General features: G+C 41.7%; 1 protein-coding gene across 1 annotated transcript in view; it reads left to right on the top strand.

Moving 5' to 3' along the window:
- LOC124556604 overlaps window positions 1-20,098 on the top strand; it is a 100,559-nt gene extending 80,461 nt beyond the window's left edge. The window contains exons 3-4 of the mRNA XM_047130571.1: window positions 503-624; window positions 19,722-20,098. Coding sequence (XP_046986527.1) covers window positions 503-624 — 122 coding nt within the window. The 3' untranslated portion in view covers window positions 19,722-20,098. The remainder of the gene's footprint in view (window positions 1-502; window positions 625-19,721) is intronic.
- Window positions 20,099-22,020: the final 1,922 nt, after the last annotated feature.

A 22,020-nucleotide genomic window follows, 5' to 3' on the forward strand; every position in this document is an offset into this window, starting at 1 on the left:
CGAAAGCCTTAACAATTTTGTAAATATAGTAAGTTTGAATTTTGTGACCTTTTTTATTAAAATGTTTTTTCTTGAATTTATTAAAGCCAGACGGTCGTTGGCTCCTGAATTATCCTCTTATATACACAGTGAAGTATTAAAGAAATAACCACATTTGTAATATTATGGATATCACATAGAGCTGTGATTTGTATGCAGTGTATGGAGCTGAGAGCTTGAATTAGAATTCTTAATAATCACAATGTGCTAGGCATGTCGTACTACTACTAGTGGAAAAGAGAAAAGAGAGAGAGAGAGAGAGAGAGAGAGAGAGAGAGAGAGAGAGAGAGAGAGAGAGAGAGATGTCGCAGCTTTGCTAGAGCCAGAATTCTGTTCCGGGAGCCATTTTCAGTTACAGTTGCTCAAGACTTTGCAGTTTGTAGGGACTCATTTGGAAAAGTGGGTTATAAGACAGATTAATGAGAATGGGTCTGTAAATGAGGAGGTGTTGTGTGTTGTACAGGGGAGCCGCTGCCGTACCAGTGCCAGTTCGCCGACTGCAGCTTCCTTCACGCCAAGTCGTGCCGCGACCACCGCCTCATCACCGCCTGTTGCTGCACCTCTGTTCTCTTCCACACGCGCTAGGTACGTACATGGCAAATGTGACCCAATGAAGTTGCCCAGTGTGAGCACTATGAACTAAGGGATACTTGCATAATGTCAAATTATTACATAATATTTCATTTCTGCATTTTATCCTTAAAGCAGACGAGGTACTAAGATTTTTTCCAGTACAGAAACAAAGCATTTAGTTTAAGAATATCGCATGTTTTTAGCTGCTGCTAGTCGTTCAACATGTCAAGATCTAGTCTAGTCAATCAGTGCACTGAGACTCAGTGTCTGGGATTCTCAGCAATCAAGTCAAGTTATCATGCCATTGCCTCTGGCAGATATGTCGTGCAGGTACCACAACTAAATTGCAAGGCTTAAAGGACGAGTATTTGTGTAAAGTGTTATTCATACCCAAGCTGTAATGCACATTTAATCCAATGAAAGAAAGCTACAAGGTAAAACGGGTGCCGCCTCATAGTCTGTGTAGTGAAATTAACTGGTTACAATACAAGTTTATTGTTTAGCTTTTATCACTACATACAACAATGGATTACCATTCCACTAGCATGCATACCAAATACCATTAAGTGTTCGCACAACAAATATTAAGTCAAAAGATACTATTGTGACTATTAGCATCTACTGCAAAATTCTTATCTGGATGCAGAGATCGCAAACGTCCGTAAACACTAAAAAAAAATTTCAGCATCCCTATTACAGCATAGCTGTTGTGGTCTTTAGTCCTGAGACTGGTTTGATGCAGCTCTCCATGCTACCCTATCCTGTGCAAGCTTCTTCATCTCCCAGTACTTACTGCAAGCTACATCCTTCTGAATCTGCTTAGTGTATTCATCTCTTGGTCTCCCTCTACGATTTTTACCCTCCACGCTGCCCTCCAATGCTAAATTTGTGATCCCTTGATGCCTCAGAACATGTCCTACCAACCGGTCCCTCCTTCTTGTTAAGTTGTGCCACAAACTCCTCTTCTCCCCAATTCTCTTCAATACGTCCGCATTAGTTATGTGATCTACCCATCTAATCTTCAGCATTCTTCTGTAGCACCACATTTCGAAAGCTTCTATTCTCTTCTTGTCCAAACTATTTATCGTCCATGTTTCACTTCCATACATGGCTACACTCCATACAAATACTTTCAGAAACGACTTCCTGACACTTAAATCTATACTCGATGTTAACAGCATTAGGACCTTCCATACACCGCACTACACAGAACTGCATGGCATCGTAGTAAGCGATTAAAATCAATGTAACAGCAGAGTAAAGCTATCACTGTAATAAGACTTTTTTTTAAATATTTTCTCGCGTAGTCTCTTATCCACTGCCATAAAAAACAAATCAACAGTCATAAAAAGAATGGAGGATGTACAAGCGGAACTGCTAAATGAAAGATTGCGAAAGAGAAAACGATAAGAATAATGAAATTATAAACATCCAGCCATCCTTGGAACTTTGGAGTTAACAAACTTTTAAGTTCAATAGGCACATATACATAGTAAATTCAAATTAAAGTACTTGTACTTGTTGATGTTACTGTTGTAGTAGGTTAATCAAATGGTTCTGAGCACTGTGGGACTTAACTGCTGAGGTCATCAGTCCCCTAGAACTTAGAACTACTTAAACCTAACTAACCTAAGGACATCACACACATCCATGCCCGAGGCAGGACTCGAACCTGCGACCGTAGCGGTCGCCTAGAACTGCACGGCCACTCAGGCCGGCAGTAGGTTAATCAACTCTGATGTACTGTGCGGGATTTCTGATGACGGAAAGGAGTATTCGTCGTTCTTTGGTGGTTCTGATCATGGAGGCGAGTGGTTCAGTAGTGTATTCTGGTACGAGACTGAGGAATATCTTACGTGCGTAGAACGTTTTTCCATTGGCACCCTCAAAATCTGCCTTGGAACATCATTATCAGTTCTTGTATATGTTTTGCTTAGTGTCTCACTTACATACCTCATCTAGTTTAAGGTTCGGTCAATGTATAGAGGTATTTTGCTGTACACTATCTGATCAACAGTATCCAGACACACCTACGTAATGCGGAAGTGACAACTAGATGTCACGAAAAGCGAACTCGACAGTATAAAAGAAGGCGGAGAATATTGTGTTATAAATGCACTGAAGCGCCAAAGAAACTGGTACAGGCGTGCGTATTCAAACGCACAGATATGTAAACAGGCAAAATATGGAGCTGCGCTCGGCAACGCCCTATATAAGACGAGTGTCTGGCGCAGTTGTTAGATCAGTTACCGCTGCTACAATGACAGCTTATCAATATTTAAGTGAGTTTGAACGTGGAGTCATAGTCGGCGCACGAGCGATGGGACACGGCATCTCCGAGGTAGCGATGAAGTGGGGATTTTCCCGTACGACCATTTCACGAGTATACCGTGAATATCAGGAATACGGTAAAACATCAAACCTCCGACATCGCTGCAGCCGGAAAAAGAGCCTGCAAGTACGGGACCAACGACAACTGAAGAGAATCGTTCAACGTGACAGAAGTGCAACCCTTTCGCAAATTGCTGCAAATTTCAATGCCGGGCTATCAACAAGTGTCAGCGCGCGAAGCATTCAACGAAACATCATCGATATGGGCTTTCGGAGCCGAAGGCCCACTCGTGTACCCTCGATGACTGCACGACACAAAGCTTGACGCCTCGCCTGGGCCCGCCATCACCGACATTGGACTATTCATGACTGTAAACTTGTCACCAGTCAGACGAGTCTCGTTTCAAATTGTGTCGAGAGGATGGACGTGTACGGGTATGGAGACAACCTCATGAATGCATGGACCCTACATGTCAGCAGGGGACTGTTCTTGCTGGTGGAGGCTTTGTAATGGTGTACGGCGTGTGGAGTTGGAGTGATATGGGACCCCTGATACGTCTAGACACGACTCTGACAGGTGACACGTACGTAAGCATCCTGTTTGGTAAACTGCATCCATTCATGTCCATTGTGCCTTCCGACGGACTTGGGCAATTCCAGCAGGACAATGCGACACCCCACAAGTCTAGAATTGCTACAGAGTGGTTCCGAGAACACTCTTCTGAGTTTAAACACGTCCGCTGGCCACCAAACTCCCCAGGCATGAACATTATTGAGCATATTTGGGAGCCTTGCAAAGTGCTGTTCAGAAGAGAAAAAATGGTTCTAACGGCTCTGAGCACTATGGGACTCAACATCTGAGGTCATCAGTCCCCTAGAACTTAGAACTACCTAAACCTAACTAACCTAAGGACATCACACACATCCATGCCCGAGGCAGGATTCGAACCTGCGACCGTAGCGGTCGCGCGGTTCCAGACTGAAGCGCCTAGAACCGCTCGGTCACACCGGCCGGCGCTCTCAGAAGAGAGATATACCCCCAGGTACCCTTACGGATTTACGGACAGCCCTGCAGGATTCATGGTATCAATTCCCTCCAGCATTACTTCAGACATTAGTCGAGTCCATACCACGTCATGTTGTGGCACTTCTGTGTGCTCGTGCGGGGGGGGGGGGGGGGGGGGGGGTACAAGATATTAGGCAGGTGTACTAGTTTCTTTGCCTCTTCAGTGCAGAAAAGCAGCAGAGTCCGCACTAGATATGGTGGCCATTGTGCAGTGACCAATTTTCGTCTAGAGCGCTGGACGAGTTCATTCGTTTGTTCAGAAGGGGAGGCTTCCTTTGGACCTATCAGCAATGACAGAATCGAGGCGCACGTCCTGCAAACTTTTTCAAACGAATTCACAGAAACAATGCAGTAAAAAAATTTATTTTTGCTTTATTTTGTAGCTTTATATGTCAGGGTCATTATGTTGGCCCATCATTTCGTTAATGGTTATAGTATTTCTGATATTTACATGGAAGTGAGACACTGCGTGAAATTCGAAATAGTTTGCAATGAAAAATAGGGGTCGCTATGACTTGCCGTTCGGTGCATATTTCATCATCTGTTGCTGCGTACAAAAGTTGGGTAGCATATTGATGGCTCTGAGCACTATGGGACTCAACTGCTGAGGTCATTAGTCCCCTAGAACTTAGAACTACTTAAACCTAACTAACCTAAGGACATCACACACATCCATGCCCGAGGCAGGATTCGAACCTGCGACCGTAGCGGTCTCGCGGTTCCAGACTGCAGCGCCAGAACCGCGCGGCCACTTCGGCCGGCGTAGCATATTGAATTTTTCTTTATGATTGGGTGGAGGTCTCTATCTGTCACCAGTCTCGAGAAAATTGATCTGACGTAACACACACATTTGCGAGCGCGCCGCGCCAGCGACAAAACAGAGTGAAATATCCACTACAGTCCTCATATTTCATAAATGGTTTGAGATATCGAAATGAAATTTTAGCAAATGATAGCACACACGAAGGAGAATATTTTTCTGTATGGTTATTATGTGAAACTTCATTATCTACCGTGTTATTCTACAAACTTTTTCGATAAAATAATGTAATTTCTATGGGCCATTAATAGCTGGTGAAACGAGAAATGCTATGGATTTTGAGACAATATAAGTGAAGACATTGCACGTTTTAGTACGGCTGTGCTTTTTCATAAGGTAGTGATCTTACTTTTCGTTAGTTCGTCACTCAATAAACTTAATAAATCACTGTTTCAGAATTCGTTCCCAATTGTGTCTGCACAACGTATTAATGAAGTGAGATTGTGTAAGCTCCGCTGTATTTTGGCAAAAGAAGCAAATTTTGACATGGCAACGAAAGAAATCTGTAGGTTTTACTCAAAATTCGCCAGTTGTGACATTTCTCTGAAAGTTACAAATGGTTAACAAGACAGGCGAGAATAAATCGCTGCATTTTCGATGGAATTATTTTTAGATAGTAACCAAAGCAAAGGCGACAGATCTTTTTGAATGGTCACCATGCAAATATGGCCGTGGGGGAGCCCCGATTAACATTTACAAAAAATGTAAGTGTAGGCTTCCGTTTAGAATGGCATTTCCCCTCGAGCGCTCAGCATTTCCTCAACAGCGCCTGCCGGCAGCCCCCACCACTACCGCCGTCCATGCATGCCCTGCAGTCTGCGCAACCACCGGCCACAGTATTCTGTATGGACTGGGTCGAACAGGAGAGCTTAGTGACATCAGATGTGGTATCATCTTAGTAACCAATCCATCAGGGATATTTCAACCCTTATAAAACTGCCCGGGTCGACTGCTGATGATGTAATCGTGAAGTGGAAATGTGGAGGAACCATCACAGCTAAACCAAGACCAAGCAAACCTCACCTACTGATAAACAGTGGTCATTGAGCATTGTGGAGGGTGGTTGTGAAAAGTCGCACGAAATCAGCAGAAGGAATCACTTAGAATTCCAAAGCGTCACCAGCAATCCAGATAGTAAAATGACTGTGTGTGCAGAGTTAAATAGGAATGGGGTACAGTGGTGGAGCAGCTATATGTCACATTTTTGGTGTCATTTCTAAGCGACACTTGAGCTGGTGTAAAGAGCGATGCTACTGGACAGTGGATGACTGGAAATGAGTGATTTGGAGTGATCAATCATGTTATACACTGTGGCAAACCGGGTCTGGGTTCGACAAATGGATGGAGAACATTATCTGCCATCATGTGTGTAGTCAACAGCAAAGTATGGAGAAAGTCGTGTTATGGTATGGGGGTGTTTTTTTGGTGGTTAGTGTTTGGTCTTCTTATTGAACTTAATGATAAACCCATAAGGGTATGGGCACATTTTAAAAACACTATGCGCTACATACAGTAAAAAAAGTATGGAGACGATTAATTTTATCAACGTGAAAACGAACCCTGTCATAAAGCAGCATTTGTGAGGTAATGTTTTGTGGACAAGAACATTCCTGAAATGGACTGGTCACACACATACCCAACCTGAACGTAATAGCACACATTTGGGATGAATCAGAAAGTCTACTCTTCAGGCCCCAGGGTCCAAGATGATTACCTTCCCTGGTGTTGGCTTTTGAGGAAGAATGTTCTGACATTCCTCCAAAGACATCAAGACATCTCCTTGAAAGTGTGCCCGCAGAGTTCAAACCATCATCAAGGCGAAGTGTGGACACGTCCCATGTTAATGTCCACTAATAGGTGTATGGATACTTCTTATCAGAGAGTGTATTTCGAGTTACGAGCCTTTAATTTCACATTTGGCCCATGTCTTATCTTTGAGCAATCGCTTTTGGTCAGGTGTCGGTATCTTAGGTCTTGCCCATTGTCGGTTTTATCTTCCACTGTCGCATCCAAATTTCCAATTTGTTGATATAGGTTGATTTATGTCCTTGGGTGGTCATGGTATGTATGTTGGAGGTCTTTTTAAGCTATCACATAAAAAACAAAGTGACTATGCAAGTGATCACACTACCTACCTTTCAACATCGAGCTGCTATGAAGTTATGCAACTAATTGACAACTGACCAGAGAATGGTAAAATCCGACATGTCGGAACCTACCCTGAAATTGTTCACTCGGGAGGAATACACCAAAAGAACTGCTCTGTCAAAATTTTAGCTGCTAAGGCGGACTGCAACTATTCTTTTTATAAAAAACTGTATAAGTTACTAATTTTTGCGGCAGGAAGAAATGCTTATAACAGCGGTTTGTACAGCCTTCCTAGCAGCTGTGACGAGAGAACGTAGAAAGATGTCCAAAGTGCACACACGCGAGTTTTAGGCATGTAAACCATAACAAAAATGTCCTAAATAATTTTTTTGATAACTTGTAGTTCATATCAGCAGCTGAATTGTTGCAGATGTAGTTTTTACACAGTTGAGTAGCAGAAGATAGCAAACCAAGGGAGTGTATGATGTTACACTGCACATAACTTTCATCAATCGGGACTGTAATTTGTTGACATGAAATATTTTGTAACAATTCCTGTAGCACAGTTCTTACGATAATTTTTGAATGCGAAGTGCCTACTGAATGACAAAAACAAACATTTCCCTTAGACCAGGCACACCTGATAAAAGAAAAAATAATGCATTCAGGCAGTTTGCAATGTGCACTTGTTTTATTGAGAGAGAACTGGGATGTAGTAAGAAATGGTCGTGGCTGTTGTTCTGTCTATTGTGCTGCGTTTCGGGCATACTTGATCAAATTCGTAAAATATGGTGATGAAAACTGACAAATGATTGAACAGGCCCGGATGTAGGGGGGATTGGGGGGGAAGGGGCAGGGTATCTGCCCCGGGCGGCAATTTCAGGGGGCGCCATATTCATATTCTTGAAGAAAAAAACTTGTTTGAAAAAGCGCTTAGCATCCAGCGCACGTTGGTCTAACGATTATTCATATGATTTTGAAACGCATCCCAGTTGGCTTTTGAAGACATTCTAAATTGATTTCTGAACGAATCATAGGTTGACTTTTGAATGCGTGCATAGTGTAAATGATGCCTCTGCCAGGGGAAACCCGCAGACAAAAGGGGATTTCGCTATAGGAGCTGAGCCGAACGTGTGAATACCAATCGCTGTTTGTTTATGTGGTTGACTGGTTGAGCAAATGATCAGCATTGTTATAATTACTATCGAAATCCGTAGATTCAGACTACCAGAGTGGAAATAAGCTACTAACAGAAATAACAAGTAAGAATACAACAAATACAAGTAAGAATACTTGTATGAAAGTAAATGAAACTGACAGAAAACTTTGCCAGATCGCTACATTACTAAAGGCCAGTTGTACAGTCCCCTGGTTAGCAGCCGCTTGAAGCTCTTTGCTCGAAATAGCGCGGAAAACGCGTTGTACGAACACATAATAACGCCTAACCGGAGAATAAACGCGGCATAACTGAACCGATGGATCTGGTAGGATTAGTGAAGTTAACAGGGGATAAAGCGTTCACAATGGCAGGAATACAGAATTAACGATAACAAGATTGTTTGTTAGAACGAGGAAAGAGAAGAGACGGGAACATCACACAAATCATATGGAAGGATATGACGATTCGAAATTTATATAAAAATTTCTAAGTATTACTTTTCGATCTCATGCTAGAGAAACTGGAGCATGTGAATGAAATATGAAACTATTTCCTAACATAAAACCTTTTGCTCGTAGTAGGCCTACTAGGTATTTGATAATGGTACTTTGTGAATTATATTCTATCGTGCTATTTATGTAAATGTGACTCATGAAAATGACCATTTGTGCCAAAATAGTTTCTCTTATTTGGGGCGTTACAATTGTTACGACATTAAAGGCAATGACAAAATAGACGTAATCAAATCGAGAAACCACGCCAGGCTGAGTACCATTCGTATTAACACCATTCGTATTAACAGCTTTTTTCTGTATTAGGCAACATTTCGATTTTTATGCAGCAAAACGTTTGACGAACTTGGATAAGGTAATAGATTCTTTCGCGGAAAGGAAAGCACGCCATGTAAAGCTGTAGCAAGATTAGAGAGAAAAAATGCCAGGACCTAAGGATTGAAGAAACATGTAGTGTCTTGCTTGTCTTTACTGGTTTCAAGTTTCCTATATTTAATTTTATGTCACACGAAAGAGGAAGTTATTAGCTAATAGGCAAGAAAGAGTGCAAATTTTCTGATGAGTTCTTATTTTTCCAGTCACAAATAATCCCACACAGTATTAATTGAGAGTTTTTTAAGGGGGGGGGGGGGTAGGACGCCAAACAAGCCGACTGGGAGCAGGAGAGGCACGACAGGACATTTTAATTTCCACTGTCCTGAATATAAGTTTGATGGATTCCACTACAAAACAGTCACGTTTGAATTACGCAGAGCACAATACAGTGACGTGCGATAAAAGAATGCTGTGTGAAGAGGCATGGCACTGCACTTTGGCACACTCAAGACCAAATAACATGTCTTATATTTCCTCGAACATGTATTTTTTATATACCAAACTCTTCAGAAAGATGTTTGCAACAAAATGAACATATTTTTTTGAAAAATCGCTTTTGTTTTTATTTTTGGTCTCCTATATCAAAAGCTAGTGGGTTTGTGGGGGGGGGGGGGGGGGGGGGAGGAGGGGGATGCCAAAAAAAATGGCTCTGAGCACTATGCGAGTTAACTTCTGAGGTCATCAGTCACCTAGAACTTAGAACTAATTAAGCCTAACTAACCTAAGGACATCACACACATCCATGCCCGAAGCAGAATTCGAACCTGCGACCGTAGCGGTCGCTCGGCTCCAGACTGTAGCGCCTAGAACCGCACGGCCTCTCCGGCCGGCGGGGGTGCCACTATCAAGTTTTTGCTCCGCTTCGGAAATACCGTAGATCAGTGGCTGTGACTGAACTTTTAACAATACTGTTCCATTGATAAACCTGAAATGACAAAAGGCTATCGGAAATTGTATTGTCCGACATTTTTTTGATTAATGCTTTAAACTGCCGGAAAATTTATTTATTGAGAAACTACCATATTAGGAACAGGTGGAATCCAAATTATATTAACTGTCTTTTCGTCGTCCTCCTAAAGTGTGAGGCGTTACGTCCAGGGCAAGCGTCCAGCAAAATCAATAAATTACACTGAGGGAAAAATCGCAATATCAAAAAGGAGTTGTGTGACATAAACGAAACCTGGTAGGCACGTTTCTTCATCCAAAATATGATGTCTATTCAAGTTTCGCCACAGTTGCATAAGAGCGGTGCTAGTAATGCCACTATGAGGATGCAAATCAGGTTTGCTACAAATTCACGCTGTACCGGTTGTGAGCGTTAGTTACCTTTGAGATTGGACGTGGTTTTACAGCGACGGTTAATTCTATTTGTGGATAACGCTTGAGTTGTCGTCCAATGATATCACATATGTGCTCGATTGGAGACATATCTGGTGATCGAGAAGGCCAAGGCAACATGTCGACACACTGTAGAGCGTGTTGGATTACAACAGGGATATGTGGGCCATCGTTATACCGCCGGAAAACACCCCCTGGAATGCTGTTCATGAATGGCAGCACAACAGATCGAATCGCCAGACTTATGTACAGACTTGCAGTCAGGATGCATGGGATAACCACGAAAGTGCTCCTGCTGACGTACAAAATCGCATCTCAGACCGTAACTTCAGGTGCAGGTCCAGTGTTTCTAGCATGCTGACAGGTTGGTTGTAGGCCCTCAACTGGCCTCATTCTAACCAACACGGCCGTCACTGCGACTTAGGCAGATCCAGCTTTCATCAGAAAACACAATAGACCTCCACCCATCAGCTCTCACTTCATACCACTGAAGTCGCAAATGGCGGTGGTTTGGGATCAGTGGAATGCACGTTACAGGACGTCAGTCTCGAAGCTGTCCTGAAAGTAATCGATTTGTAACAGTCCCGTTGTGTCACTGTGGTGTCAACTGGTGCTCAGATTACTATTGCAGGTGCAGTACGATGTGGCAGAGCCATATGTCCAATACGATGGTCTTCCCTCTCGGTAATGCCAACCAAGTTCAACAGGCATTGAACTCCGACCCACATCCAGCACCTATACAACACAATGCATGTGCGTTTGCATGCTTGTGTTCAACTTTTTGGAGGTTGCACCGGTTATTAATGTACGAGCATTTCACATTTCCAATGGCTTATCTCTCGCTTATCTTAACCTGTGTTAATCACTTAAATATGTTACCTATACGATTGTATTCCCCAAATTTCATTACTATACAGTTTTTGGTGTTGCGTTTTTTTTCTGTCAATGTATTTTCTGCAACTTGGACGACATTTCGGATGTAATATAGATAATTATTCTCTCCCATTTTTCCAGGTATTGCCATGTTATTTATAGGATTTTGTGCAAGTAAACAGTCCTTTTTTTTTAAATTTTTGGTCCTAATTTGCCTTGAGGTTCCTGAAGACAAATATAACACTGCGGAAACAGTAATCGACTAACACTTACCAGTGGCAATGTTGTGTAGGAATGTGTCATAGCATTCATCCACTCCACAAGTGACAACTTCTTTCGCTTGAAACGATAAAAGTGCAGTAGGCATGCAGTTCTTGCATGAAACCTCACTTTCTGGCTTTATATGCAGCGTTTTTGGGGATAATTAACAAGAAGCTTTGCCTTCACGTCAGCTACGAGTTTTTCTGTAGTATTGCCTATTATTGACTTCTCCTCTTCACGTCTAAAGTAAAATTTCCTTTTCCGTACAATTCCCTGATTGTATTTAAACAGGTTGAAGCAGCCCGGAAATCAGAAATGTTTATCTCATGAGCCATACCCACCACGAGATCTAGAGTCAAACTAACCTAGTACACAGTACTGCCACCAGAGGGTGCTGTCATCCCTCCTGTAACATAACACGTTTGCTGCTTCTCTAGATATGAGAAACACCTTAGTTGACTTTGTAAATTATAGGGATGATTTGGAATCTGTTACATCGCCGACAATGGTATTCATGAGTGGAAATGTCTATTTCCACTATTTGTTTCGTGTTCTCACATAAAGGTCTTCGCAGACGGGATAAGTTTCTAGTTACTCAATGCTCTAGAGCACGCTCCACCTAGCTAAAGTTTGTGGTTTGTTGAGAAATAATTCCCAGTCTGCATCTTTGAAATTATGTTGTGCGAGCGATTGGTAGGATACTGCTGTGTCCAAATCATGTGAAAATATATTTGTTCTTGTAATCCCAGAGTCTGGGGATGGGTGTAGAAAAAAGCAAGCAGGGAACAGGTCCGGACCATAAACAGTAACATGTTTGTGTCGAGGGGGAAAGAGCTCGAATTTGTAGAACATTTCTGAGAGTGACTTCAGCCCGCTGACGGCTCTCTCGTAACCCGTTGGGAGTGGATACCGCAAACCTCGCAAGGAGATATCTTGTGTCGCGAGTATAACTGTGGTGCTGTCTGTCTTCTCGGTATATGTACAAATGATGTAAAAGGGGGGATTTTTGTATGGCATAGGATATGAATTGTATGTTTACTACATCGACAAGGTATGCGGCGATATATTGCTGGGTTGGAGATCGGTTTCAGGCTCTAATATTCAAGCTCCTGTCCTCAGTAGGAGAGCAGTGTAACTGAGTAAAAGTCCTTCCGTATTTGACAATATGTAGGGCACCTTGCGAGGTTTAGTTGTTGGTGCAATATGGCGATCAGTGTAAACTAGTTTTTGCCACTGCAAGTCTCGTCTCTGGAAAGAAAAATAAAAGGCGGACTCTGCTTCCACACCATTGGCATCAGTAATTCGGTGGGTAAATTCGATAAGAGCCAATCATAATCCCCCATTAATTCACAAGACGTCCTTTGTGCTGAGATATAGGAGTCTATACATAGCGGTGAGAACGTTTGTGTATGTTGAAAGCAGGAAGGGTAACACATGAAGGACAGGGTGCCGCATAAGGAGCGTGAGGAAGAACGAATTCACAGTTTTCCTTGTTGTTCTATCGATAGTGATGATGATTACAGTACACCAACCAGCATCAGTGATGTCTTTTCAAGTATTACGCCTGTGGGTGCGGTATTCATTATCACACACAGTGTCTGATGCCTGTCCTTCATAACACTTGTTTGAGAGAATCTTGGCTGGATACAGCACTTTCCAGAAGCGCTGATTGTAGGACTTTGTCAGATAATTTCCTAGGACTGAGGAGAATCGAGACATATAGCCAGTGTCAGTGTATGCATACCATAATTTTTTTGGGTGCTGTACAGATATAAATGATAACTCACTGTTTGTGTAAAATGTGTATATATTGCACTGTAAAGTTACTGTGGCTTATGTTGTGGCATGAATGGAGAAGATGAGTGTGTGTCCTATTGTGAGGGACGTATACATTCAGCACATTGATAACTGCGAGGGTATGAGAGAGATTTTTTACATGGAAAATTATGTTCGCTATAGATACTGAGATTAGTTCCAGAACCACAGCCGTCAAGAGGAGACAGTACCTGTACATCGATCGGTGTCAGACAGTAGCAGCAATCGTAATATTTAATTGTAGTTACACTGGTAAATATGTTCCTGGCTTCCAATATTCTTGTGAGTCTTGTATGTATTTGACGATCCATAGGCAACTTTTGTGGGTTTAGCTGTCAGTGCAATGTAGCGATCTGTGCAAAATAATTTTACCACTGAAAGTCTCATCTGCAGAAAACAATTGCAAATGGTGCTCCCACTGGACCTGCACTGTAGCTATGGATCATCACGCCAGGAATGGTAAACTTTCACATGCCGTCAGCAGCGACATGAGATTTATGGCTCGCAAATAGGTCTTCACTACCGTCCAGTTGCATCAGCAGTGGTGCTGAGGTGAACACATTATTTCGAGAAGAATTTCTCAAGTACCAAGTATGAAAGGTATGTCACCATCTAATGCTTGCGAGATTCAAATGGACACCTGTGCATGGCTTGGCAGCTGGCAACTGCGCCACTTCGCAGGGGCTGTCGGTGCATCTTGACTTCTGGGAGTGTCTGAGGTCCAGTGGACAGGGTGTGGTGGGCGGTGTCTGTTGCATTATTTTGCGAGCAGGTCTGTCAGCTGTGCTATGCGCTATTTGGACAGTTTACGAGTTGATTTCGTGTCTGCATATCTGTGTACTGCATTATTTAGGAGTTTGTATGTCTGTACTGAAATTATTTGGGTAATTTAGGAGTTGTTTGCGTGTCTCCAGAGCGTTATTTAGGAGTAATTTACAGGCCTTTGGGCTGTGTGATGTGACCCCAAGCATGTCAGAGCATGTGTTTTGTGTCAGTGAGATAAATATACTTCATCCCTAAATACATTGTTTCAAAATAAATAAAGTACACTCTTTCCTTACTCTCTCCAGCAGCCTAGCGCAGGCTGAGTCATTTTCGCGCCATTTTCCCCCTTCAGACCACCTCCTTAGGTTACATCACTGGAGGGATGACAGCACTGTCTGTTGGCAGTACTGTGTACTAGGTCAGTTGGAGTCTGGACCCCATGTCGACCACACTGGATGGTGGTGGTGCCTGTAATTGTTTAAATAAAATAGTGCATGCAAAATAATACAGACATATGTCAAGTGCATGTCGAGTACTCTCCCCACCTATCCCTATGAAGAGGTGGCAGCCGGGTGACCTAGTTTAGTGGGGGTAACCCACTGCCATTTTCTTAGGTAAGTAGAGATAGCCCAAGTGACCTTTCCTTACTGCCAAAATTCAAACTTGGCGCCAGTTCCTAGGAGAAGGTGACGGTCGGATGACTTAGGTTAGTGGAGGTAGCGCAAGTGACTTATCTTCCCATGATTTTATTAGGTTAGTGGAGGTAGTCTTGGTATGTTGCATTGTCCTGAAGGAATTTGAATTTCCCGCCAGAGGGGTGTGGGAGGGTGGTGCGGCGCTTTCCCACCAGAGAGGTTAATTAATTGATCAATTTAATTAAGCAGTCAGTCAAACTGATAGTAGTGACAGGGGGTATTCCAATAACTCAGACCTGAAAGTGTACCTGTAGCAGCGAGGGGAGGTTTCCTGAGAGGGGAGGGGTGTGTGAGGGGTTGGGAGCAATAGGTTAAGTGCAGTGACATGGAAAACCACTTCACAGAACAATAGGTTAAGGACCTGTCAATCAAGGAGAACAATAGGTTAAGTACCTGTTAATCAAAAGAGAACAATAGGTTTGCCCCTGAGTGCATATCTGCACATGATGTAGGCAACTCACACTAACAAAATGCACCAGAACATAGCTTGTCCCACTACTCTGGTGTACCCAGTAGGCCTCTTGCAGGACACCACTGCAGGTGCTAAACCTTCTCCAGTTACCTAATCAGAAAAAGGACATCTGCAGTTTAATGTGGAATCCGAACAACATGTCTGTCGTGACCACTCCAACATCTGTGAGAAGTGAATGCTCAGTTAAAAATTATAGTGAAAAAGTTGTGGACTGAACGTGATTTTATCCCATGCTCTCTGTATCACAAAGCTCACGCTTTGCCACTAGACTATTTTTGTTTTAGGAAGGAAAAAAAATATAACCATTAGGTCTTAAACGCGTAGTGGAAATGCTAGCTGTGTCACCTCTTGGGAAGATGCTCTATGTCGGTAATTAGTGCTCTGCTTATAAATTTCCCCCTTAATGGTGATGAGAAGCCACCGAAAACTGGCAGCTGACATACAAGGAAAATTTTGGACCAGTGCTAAGGAGAGATGGAGATGCAATTCCATGTAAAGTCCATGATCGCCATGCATGTCACGGTTCCGTACAATTGAGACACTTAAATTCTTCCTTCCCTGCGCCATTTTGCATACTCCTTCAACAACAGTGCACTGGCCATGCAAAATAATCCTCACTGGATAGCAACGTTTTGGGTAATTTGTGGTAAGATCTTATGGGACCAAACTGCTGAGATCATCGGTCCCTAAGCTTACACACTACTTAATCTGACTTAAACTAACTTATGCTAAGGACAACATACACACCCATGCCCGAGGGAGGACTTGAACCTCCGACGGGGGGTAGCTGCACGAACCGTGACAGGACGCCTCAGAACGCACAGCTACCCCGCGCGGCGCAGAGTTTTGCATTGTGGCTCTAACAAGATAGAGTTGTATGTTGTATGGTGAATATTAGCTCCAAAAACTAATAACACAGCGACCATAGGTTATGTTTGCTACCTCGTGGTCTCTTCCGTTTTCTCTGGTATAATGATAATGATAATCTTGTGTGGTTCAGTGGTCTCGAGAAAGTGTTTAAATTAGATTTAACTTTGGTAGCTTGCTTGTCCCTAACCAGTTATCCAACTGGGAAAAACGAACTTACAGTATCTGAACCACATATTGTTTATGGTGAATTTTTGTTCCCTGCCTATGTCTTTCAGACAATCTGATTGTGGCAGGCAGGACATTCACACAGTACTGCATTTACAAAGTTGAGGATCATGAACAGTTCTGTAATTCCTGTTTGTGTCAGCCATATGTATTCTTCTCTGTTTTCATAAACATTAGTGCATATACTCTACACAAATTTGAGACATTAAATATGCCATCCTACTCTACCCAACAAAATAATTTACTGTATTAAAAATGTTCTCATCTTGTCTTTAATTTACAGAATCATTCTGACATAACTCTCTCTTAACAGAAAGTTATAAGGGGCAGTCAAATGGAAATGAGACAAATGGGAAAAAGTACATAAACTGTTTATTATTTCAAAAGTAATCGCCATAAATGTTAACACATTGATCCCAATGGGAGACAAAATGGTCAATGTCTTCACAGGAAAATGTTTGCAGTTGCCTACAGCAACTTAGGCATGCGCGCACCTACTCACCCGCAGAACATTGATGATTATCAATGTCTTTCTTCAGGGCTCCAAAAATATGTAAGACATTTGTGGCCATTGATTTGTTTCAGATGAAGAGGTGCACTCCTGGATAAGTCACAATTATGTAGGTAACTATAAACATTATTCCATGAAGGCAATGACTATCTTGTCTCTGAGTGGGATGAATGTATTAACAGTTATGTCAATTACTTTTGAAACAACAAACAATTTACTTTCTTTTTTTCCCATATGTCTTGTTTTTATTTTACTTTCTGTTATAGAATGAGAGGTTTACCTTCACTGTAAACATTTCATATACAAATATTTCTATGAAAGTACACCAGGAAGATGTGTGTAATTTAATTACACTGAAGTGACAAAAGTCATTGGATAAATCCTAATATCATACTGGGCCTCCTTTTGCCCAGCGTATGCAGCAACTTGACATGGCACGGACTTCACGAGTCACTGGTGCAGGATTTCATACACAAACTGACCTCTCGATTATGTCCCACAAATGTTCAATGGGATTAACGTTGGGTGATCAGTTCTTACCAATTGAAACTGGGACTAATCTGACCAGAGCACAGTTTTCCAGTGGGCTTGGGTCCAACCGATATATTCATGAGCCCAGGAAAAGCCCTGCAGGTAATGTTGTCCTGTTAGCAAAGGCACTCGTATCAGTCATCTGCTGCCATAGCCAATTAACATCAAATTTTACCACACTGTCATAACAGATACGTTCATCATACCTCCCACATTAATTTCCATGCTTATTTCACGCAGTGTTGCTTGTCTGTTAGCAATGACAACTCTAGACAAATGCCACTGCTCTCGGTTGTTGAGTAAAGGCCATTGGCCACAGCATTGTCCGTGATAAGAGGTGATGCCTGAAATGTGGTATTCTCAGCACTCTCTTGACACTGTGAATATGAGAATACTGAATTCCCCAACGATTTCCACAATGGAATGTCTCATGCATCTAGCTCCATGTACCACTCCACATTCAAAGTCTGTTAATCCTCACTGTGTTGCCATAACCACATCAGAAACCTTTTCACATGAATGAGGTGAGTACAAATTACAGTTCTCCCAATTCATTGCCCTTTTATACCTTGTATATGCAATACTACCACCATCTGTATATGTGGATTAAGCTATCCCCTGGCTTTTGTCACCGCAGTATATGTGGTTCTCTGGACCATGAATATTTTATTAGTTTTCTGACATATTTCAGCCACCACCCTACTTCAAAATTACAGAATGACAACAAAGTATGTCATCAGAAGAGCTAGTTTGTATCAATCTATTCCATGTTCATTCGAAGATGGCCAGTGGCTGAAATGTGTCACGAAATAAATAAAATACTTGTGGAACATACAAACATATAATTAAATTATGTAAGTGCAACTATGACTGCTGTGTGCCATTTTTTGTTCATGCAGTATTCACTGCTGGAAAAAAGGCATCAAACTCAAATACTGTTTCAGTGGCACCAGGGTATAATATGAGCATATTGAGGAGTTTTAGTGTTAGAGATTCATTTTTTATGGACTTTGGTAATCAGAAATAGCTGAGGAGGCCTGTCTGTGCGCCCTCTGTTTCGATTCTGCAAGCAATAACTGTGCAGAGTTTAGAATTGAGCAATGTTAGCAACACTCATTCTGCGGTACAACCCTGTCCCACCAAGTATGTACTCCTGTTGAACAGCTTCAGCCATTTGAATCGTGCCACAATGTGGATCTGCCAGATGCTGGGGGGACATGTTGACAGTTGGCTTCACATGTTGAGCACAACCTATTGGTTGTGTACCGCTAGTTTCAACAGTGGTCTGTGAAACATGCCCGCATCTGTAGAAGAGGTTCTGGATGTTGGCATAGTACAGACGCACATCAATATTAACACATTGTGTGAGCGTGATGGTTGACAGATCATCCAGGGACAAAATACGGGCATACGTAGCACTTCTTGTGTTATTTGGGACCATTGGGAACTGTCCGCTTGCAACAGGATTACGATCACAAATGCCTCAGACCAGCTAATCACCAACACCAAGACACCACCAATCATGGCTTCTCTGATGTCGTGAAAGAGTTGACTATAGAGTGGAGTAGCAACCTCTTGTCTTCAGCGATGAGAGCAGGTTCTCTCTGTCAGTGAGTGATGGACATACACGTGGACGGTGTAGACCTGGTAAGCTGTCTGTTCCAGAGTGCATTCACCCACAACACATAGGTCGAATTCTAGGATTCATGGACTGGTGGAGGGGGGGGGGGGTAACAGTTACAACTTGTGGTTGCATTTGGTGTTTCTGTAGGTTAAAGTAACCAGCGCCCATTACATTGCTCAGGCTATTATCCCATTGCTGTTGCCATTTATTCGACAGGAAGGTGATGTGCTTTTTTAGCAGGACAATGCATATCCACACACAGATGCTGTGATGCAACATGGTCTTCATGATGTACAACAACTGCCCTGGCCAGTGAGGTCACCGTATCTCTCGGCAACTGAATACCTGTGGGTCATGATGAAGCACGAACGTACTCATTGTCAAGGATCTGCAAGATCCATTGTCAAATTGCAACATAAGGTGCAAGATGCTTGGGACATTCTCTCGCAGGATGCCACGCAGCACCTTTATGATTGTTTGCATGCAAGCAAACTCACCTGTATTGAACTTTGTATTGCTGTGACTTTTTGTGCATCCTTTAATGTGGCGTGTTTCATCTGGTCTGAATTTTTTATCACATATTCCTAAAACGATAAACTACTTGCCACATCACTTGTGATAAACTGACCTTGATGTTTATGCGGTTGAATTTTTTTCCCTGCAGGAAAAAGGGCAGAAAATAAAAGCAAAGCTCATTACGAAAAACCACACAATTCTAGAATAAGCATTAGTATGTACGTTGAAGAGTGCCCATCTCAAACTATATTTTCTTCCACAGGTTGTCAGCTGTTCAAGGATTGGTGCAACCACACCTGCCAAGACATAAATGGAAGATAATACAGGGAATAAACAGACAGCTGTTCTACTTAATACAAATAAACTCAGTCTTCTGAGACAGAGAACCAGAAATGAATTTCTTTTCCAAAAGAAGATTTCAATACTTCCAAATCTCTAACAGCTATATTGGTCCTTTTCTTTCTCTCTCACTTTATAAAAAAAATGAACACTAAAAATTTGAACATTTCTTTCCATTTTATGGTTATTACACAGCATGTTTAATCTACAAACATGGTCAGCTATGTTTAGATGTGTGTGTACCATAATGTAACTGAAAAACCTGGCAAGATTTTGTTGCTAGAGAAGCTATGTAAATTTAATAAATAGATTTATTTATACTCTATAATGCTATTTCATTCTTTCCATGTTGTGTTTTATGTGTAGAACCAACAGGATATATCCTTTATGAATTTGCCTATAGCAGTGCAAAGCAACTCAGTTATTGATCTTTAAAGATCATAGGAGGCACCTTAATAGAACAGGTACTGCATAACATCACAAACTATAGTGCTGACCTGAGACTTTATTAAATTGGTATTATGCCAATATAGTCAGAAACATAAATAAAATTCAATTCAAAATTGAATTATGTAAAACATCTTCTGGTTCTTCCACACTGACCGTCATTATTAAACAGTCAACTAAAACTCGCATACATACTTAACAAGTGTTTTCATTACTCAAAAATTGAAACTAATGAAACTTTTCGCCACATAAAAAGTGGCATTGATTAAGCAGAACAATAGCACCACCAGAGGATTTCTAGCATGGTTATCAGAGACAATGGGAAAACAAAAAACAGTCTTTGTGTAGGACCTTTTGTGTACCATAAACACGACATCCATGTTACAAAGAATAACCAAATGAATTACAAATTCAATGCCACCCAGCTGGAAGATGTGCTATATTAAACATACTGAGGACTGGCTTCCATCACAACTAAAAGGGTGAAGAGAGTTGCATTAAGACAATCAAGGAGCTCATAAAACAGACAGCATCTTTACAATGAGAAATAATGACTGCAAATATACCACAGGAATTGGTATGGAGTCTTCTCTTGTTCTTCTTATAAATAAATGATCTGCTGTCATATATCCAAGAAGCATAAATGGCTCTCTTGCTGATGAAGTAAGTGTTATAATCAGCCCTAATGGAAAAATTAACCACTTGAAAACATAAAAAAAAATCCATGAAAATTATTCAGTACTTATCTGCAAACGGACTGTCACTGAACTCAGATGAAACAACACATGCAACTCTGTACTGCACAAGACATGAGCACACCATTAGAAATAATGCATGAGATTAAATCAATAAATGAACAAAATATTCTAAATCCTTATGTGTTTATATGGATAAGAATTTGAACTGGAAGTCACATATTACAGATTATCTTATCTGCAACTTTGCACTAAAGGTAACAGATTTTGGAGATGAAAATATCAAAGTCAGTTTTTCATATTTTCACTGACTGATGTCAGTAGTACCATATTCTTCACTAACTCATCATTGAGAAAAAAAGTGTTTTGTGTTCCGAAATGTGTAATTAGGCTAACATGAGGTTCCACACTAAAACTTCACACACACACACACACACACACACACACACACACACACACACAAAGGTTTAACTTTTACAAGCTTTCAGAGCCCGTGCATTCTTCTTCTGGTAGAAGAGTTGAAGCAGGAAGAAGAGGGATGAAGGAAAAGGACTGGAGAGGTTTAGGGAAAGGAGTACAGTTCAGAAAAGTCACCCAGAACCCCGGGTCAGGGGGGACTTACCAGACGTCCAGTAAGTGTCCCCTCACCCGGGGTTCCAGGTCACACCATATTTAGTCACTCACAAAGTTTGTTGACAACAATCAAGCAAAATTCAAAAACGGTAACACTCTTGCATGATAAACTAAAAGGAGAAATGATTTACACCATCATTCATTCAGTCTGCATGTGGCACTGAAAATAGCGAGACATTCAGCCATAAAAATCTGAGCACTTATTCCAGGACGTACAGAATTTAAAAGATAAAATTAACTTCAAGCATAAAGTGAAATCATATCTGCTTGGCATAGTTAAGTGGAGGTAAAGGTGATAAAAGTAGCAAAGTAGATTAAGACAATCATGTGAATGGTCAGCTAGTTGATATAATTATCAATGGCAATTGTACTAAATCATTAAAGTGACTCATTCCACATCACAGCAGGGTATCACAATTATGATCCGTGGAATGTACATATAACTGA

This window comes from Schistocerca americana, chromosome X (assembly GCF_021461395.2).
Source record: "Schistocerca americana isolate TAMUIC-IGC-003095 chromosome X, iqSchAmer2.1, whole genome shotgun sequence".
Lineage (NCBI taxonomy): Eukaryota > Metazoa > Arthropoda > Insecta > Orthoptera > Acrididae > Schistocerca > Schistocerca americana.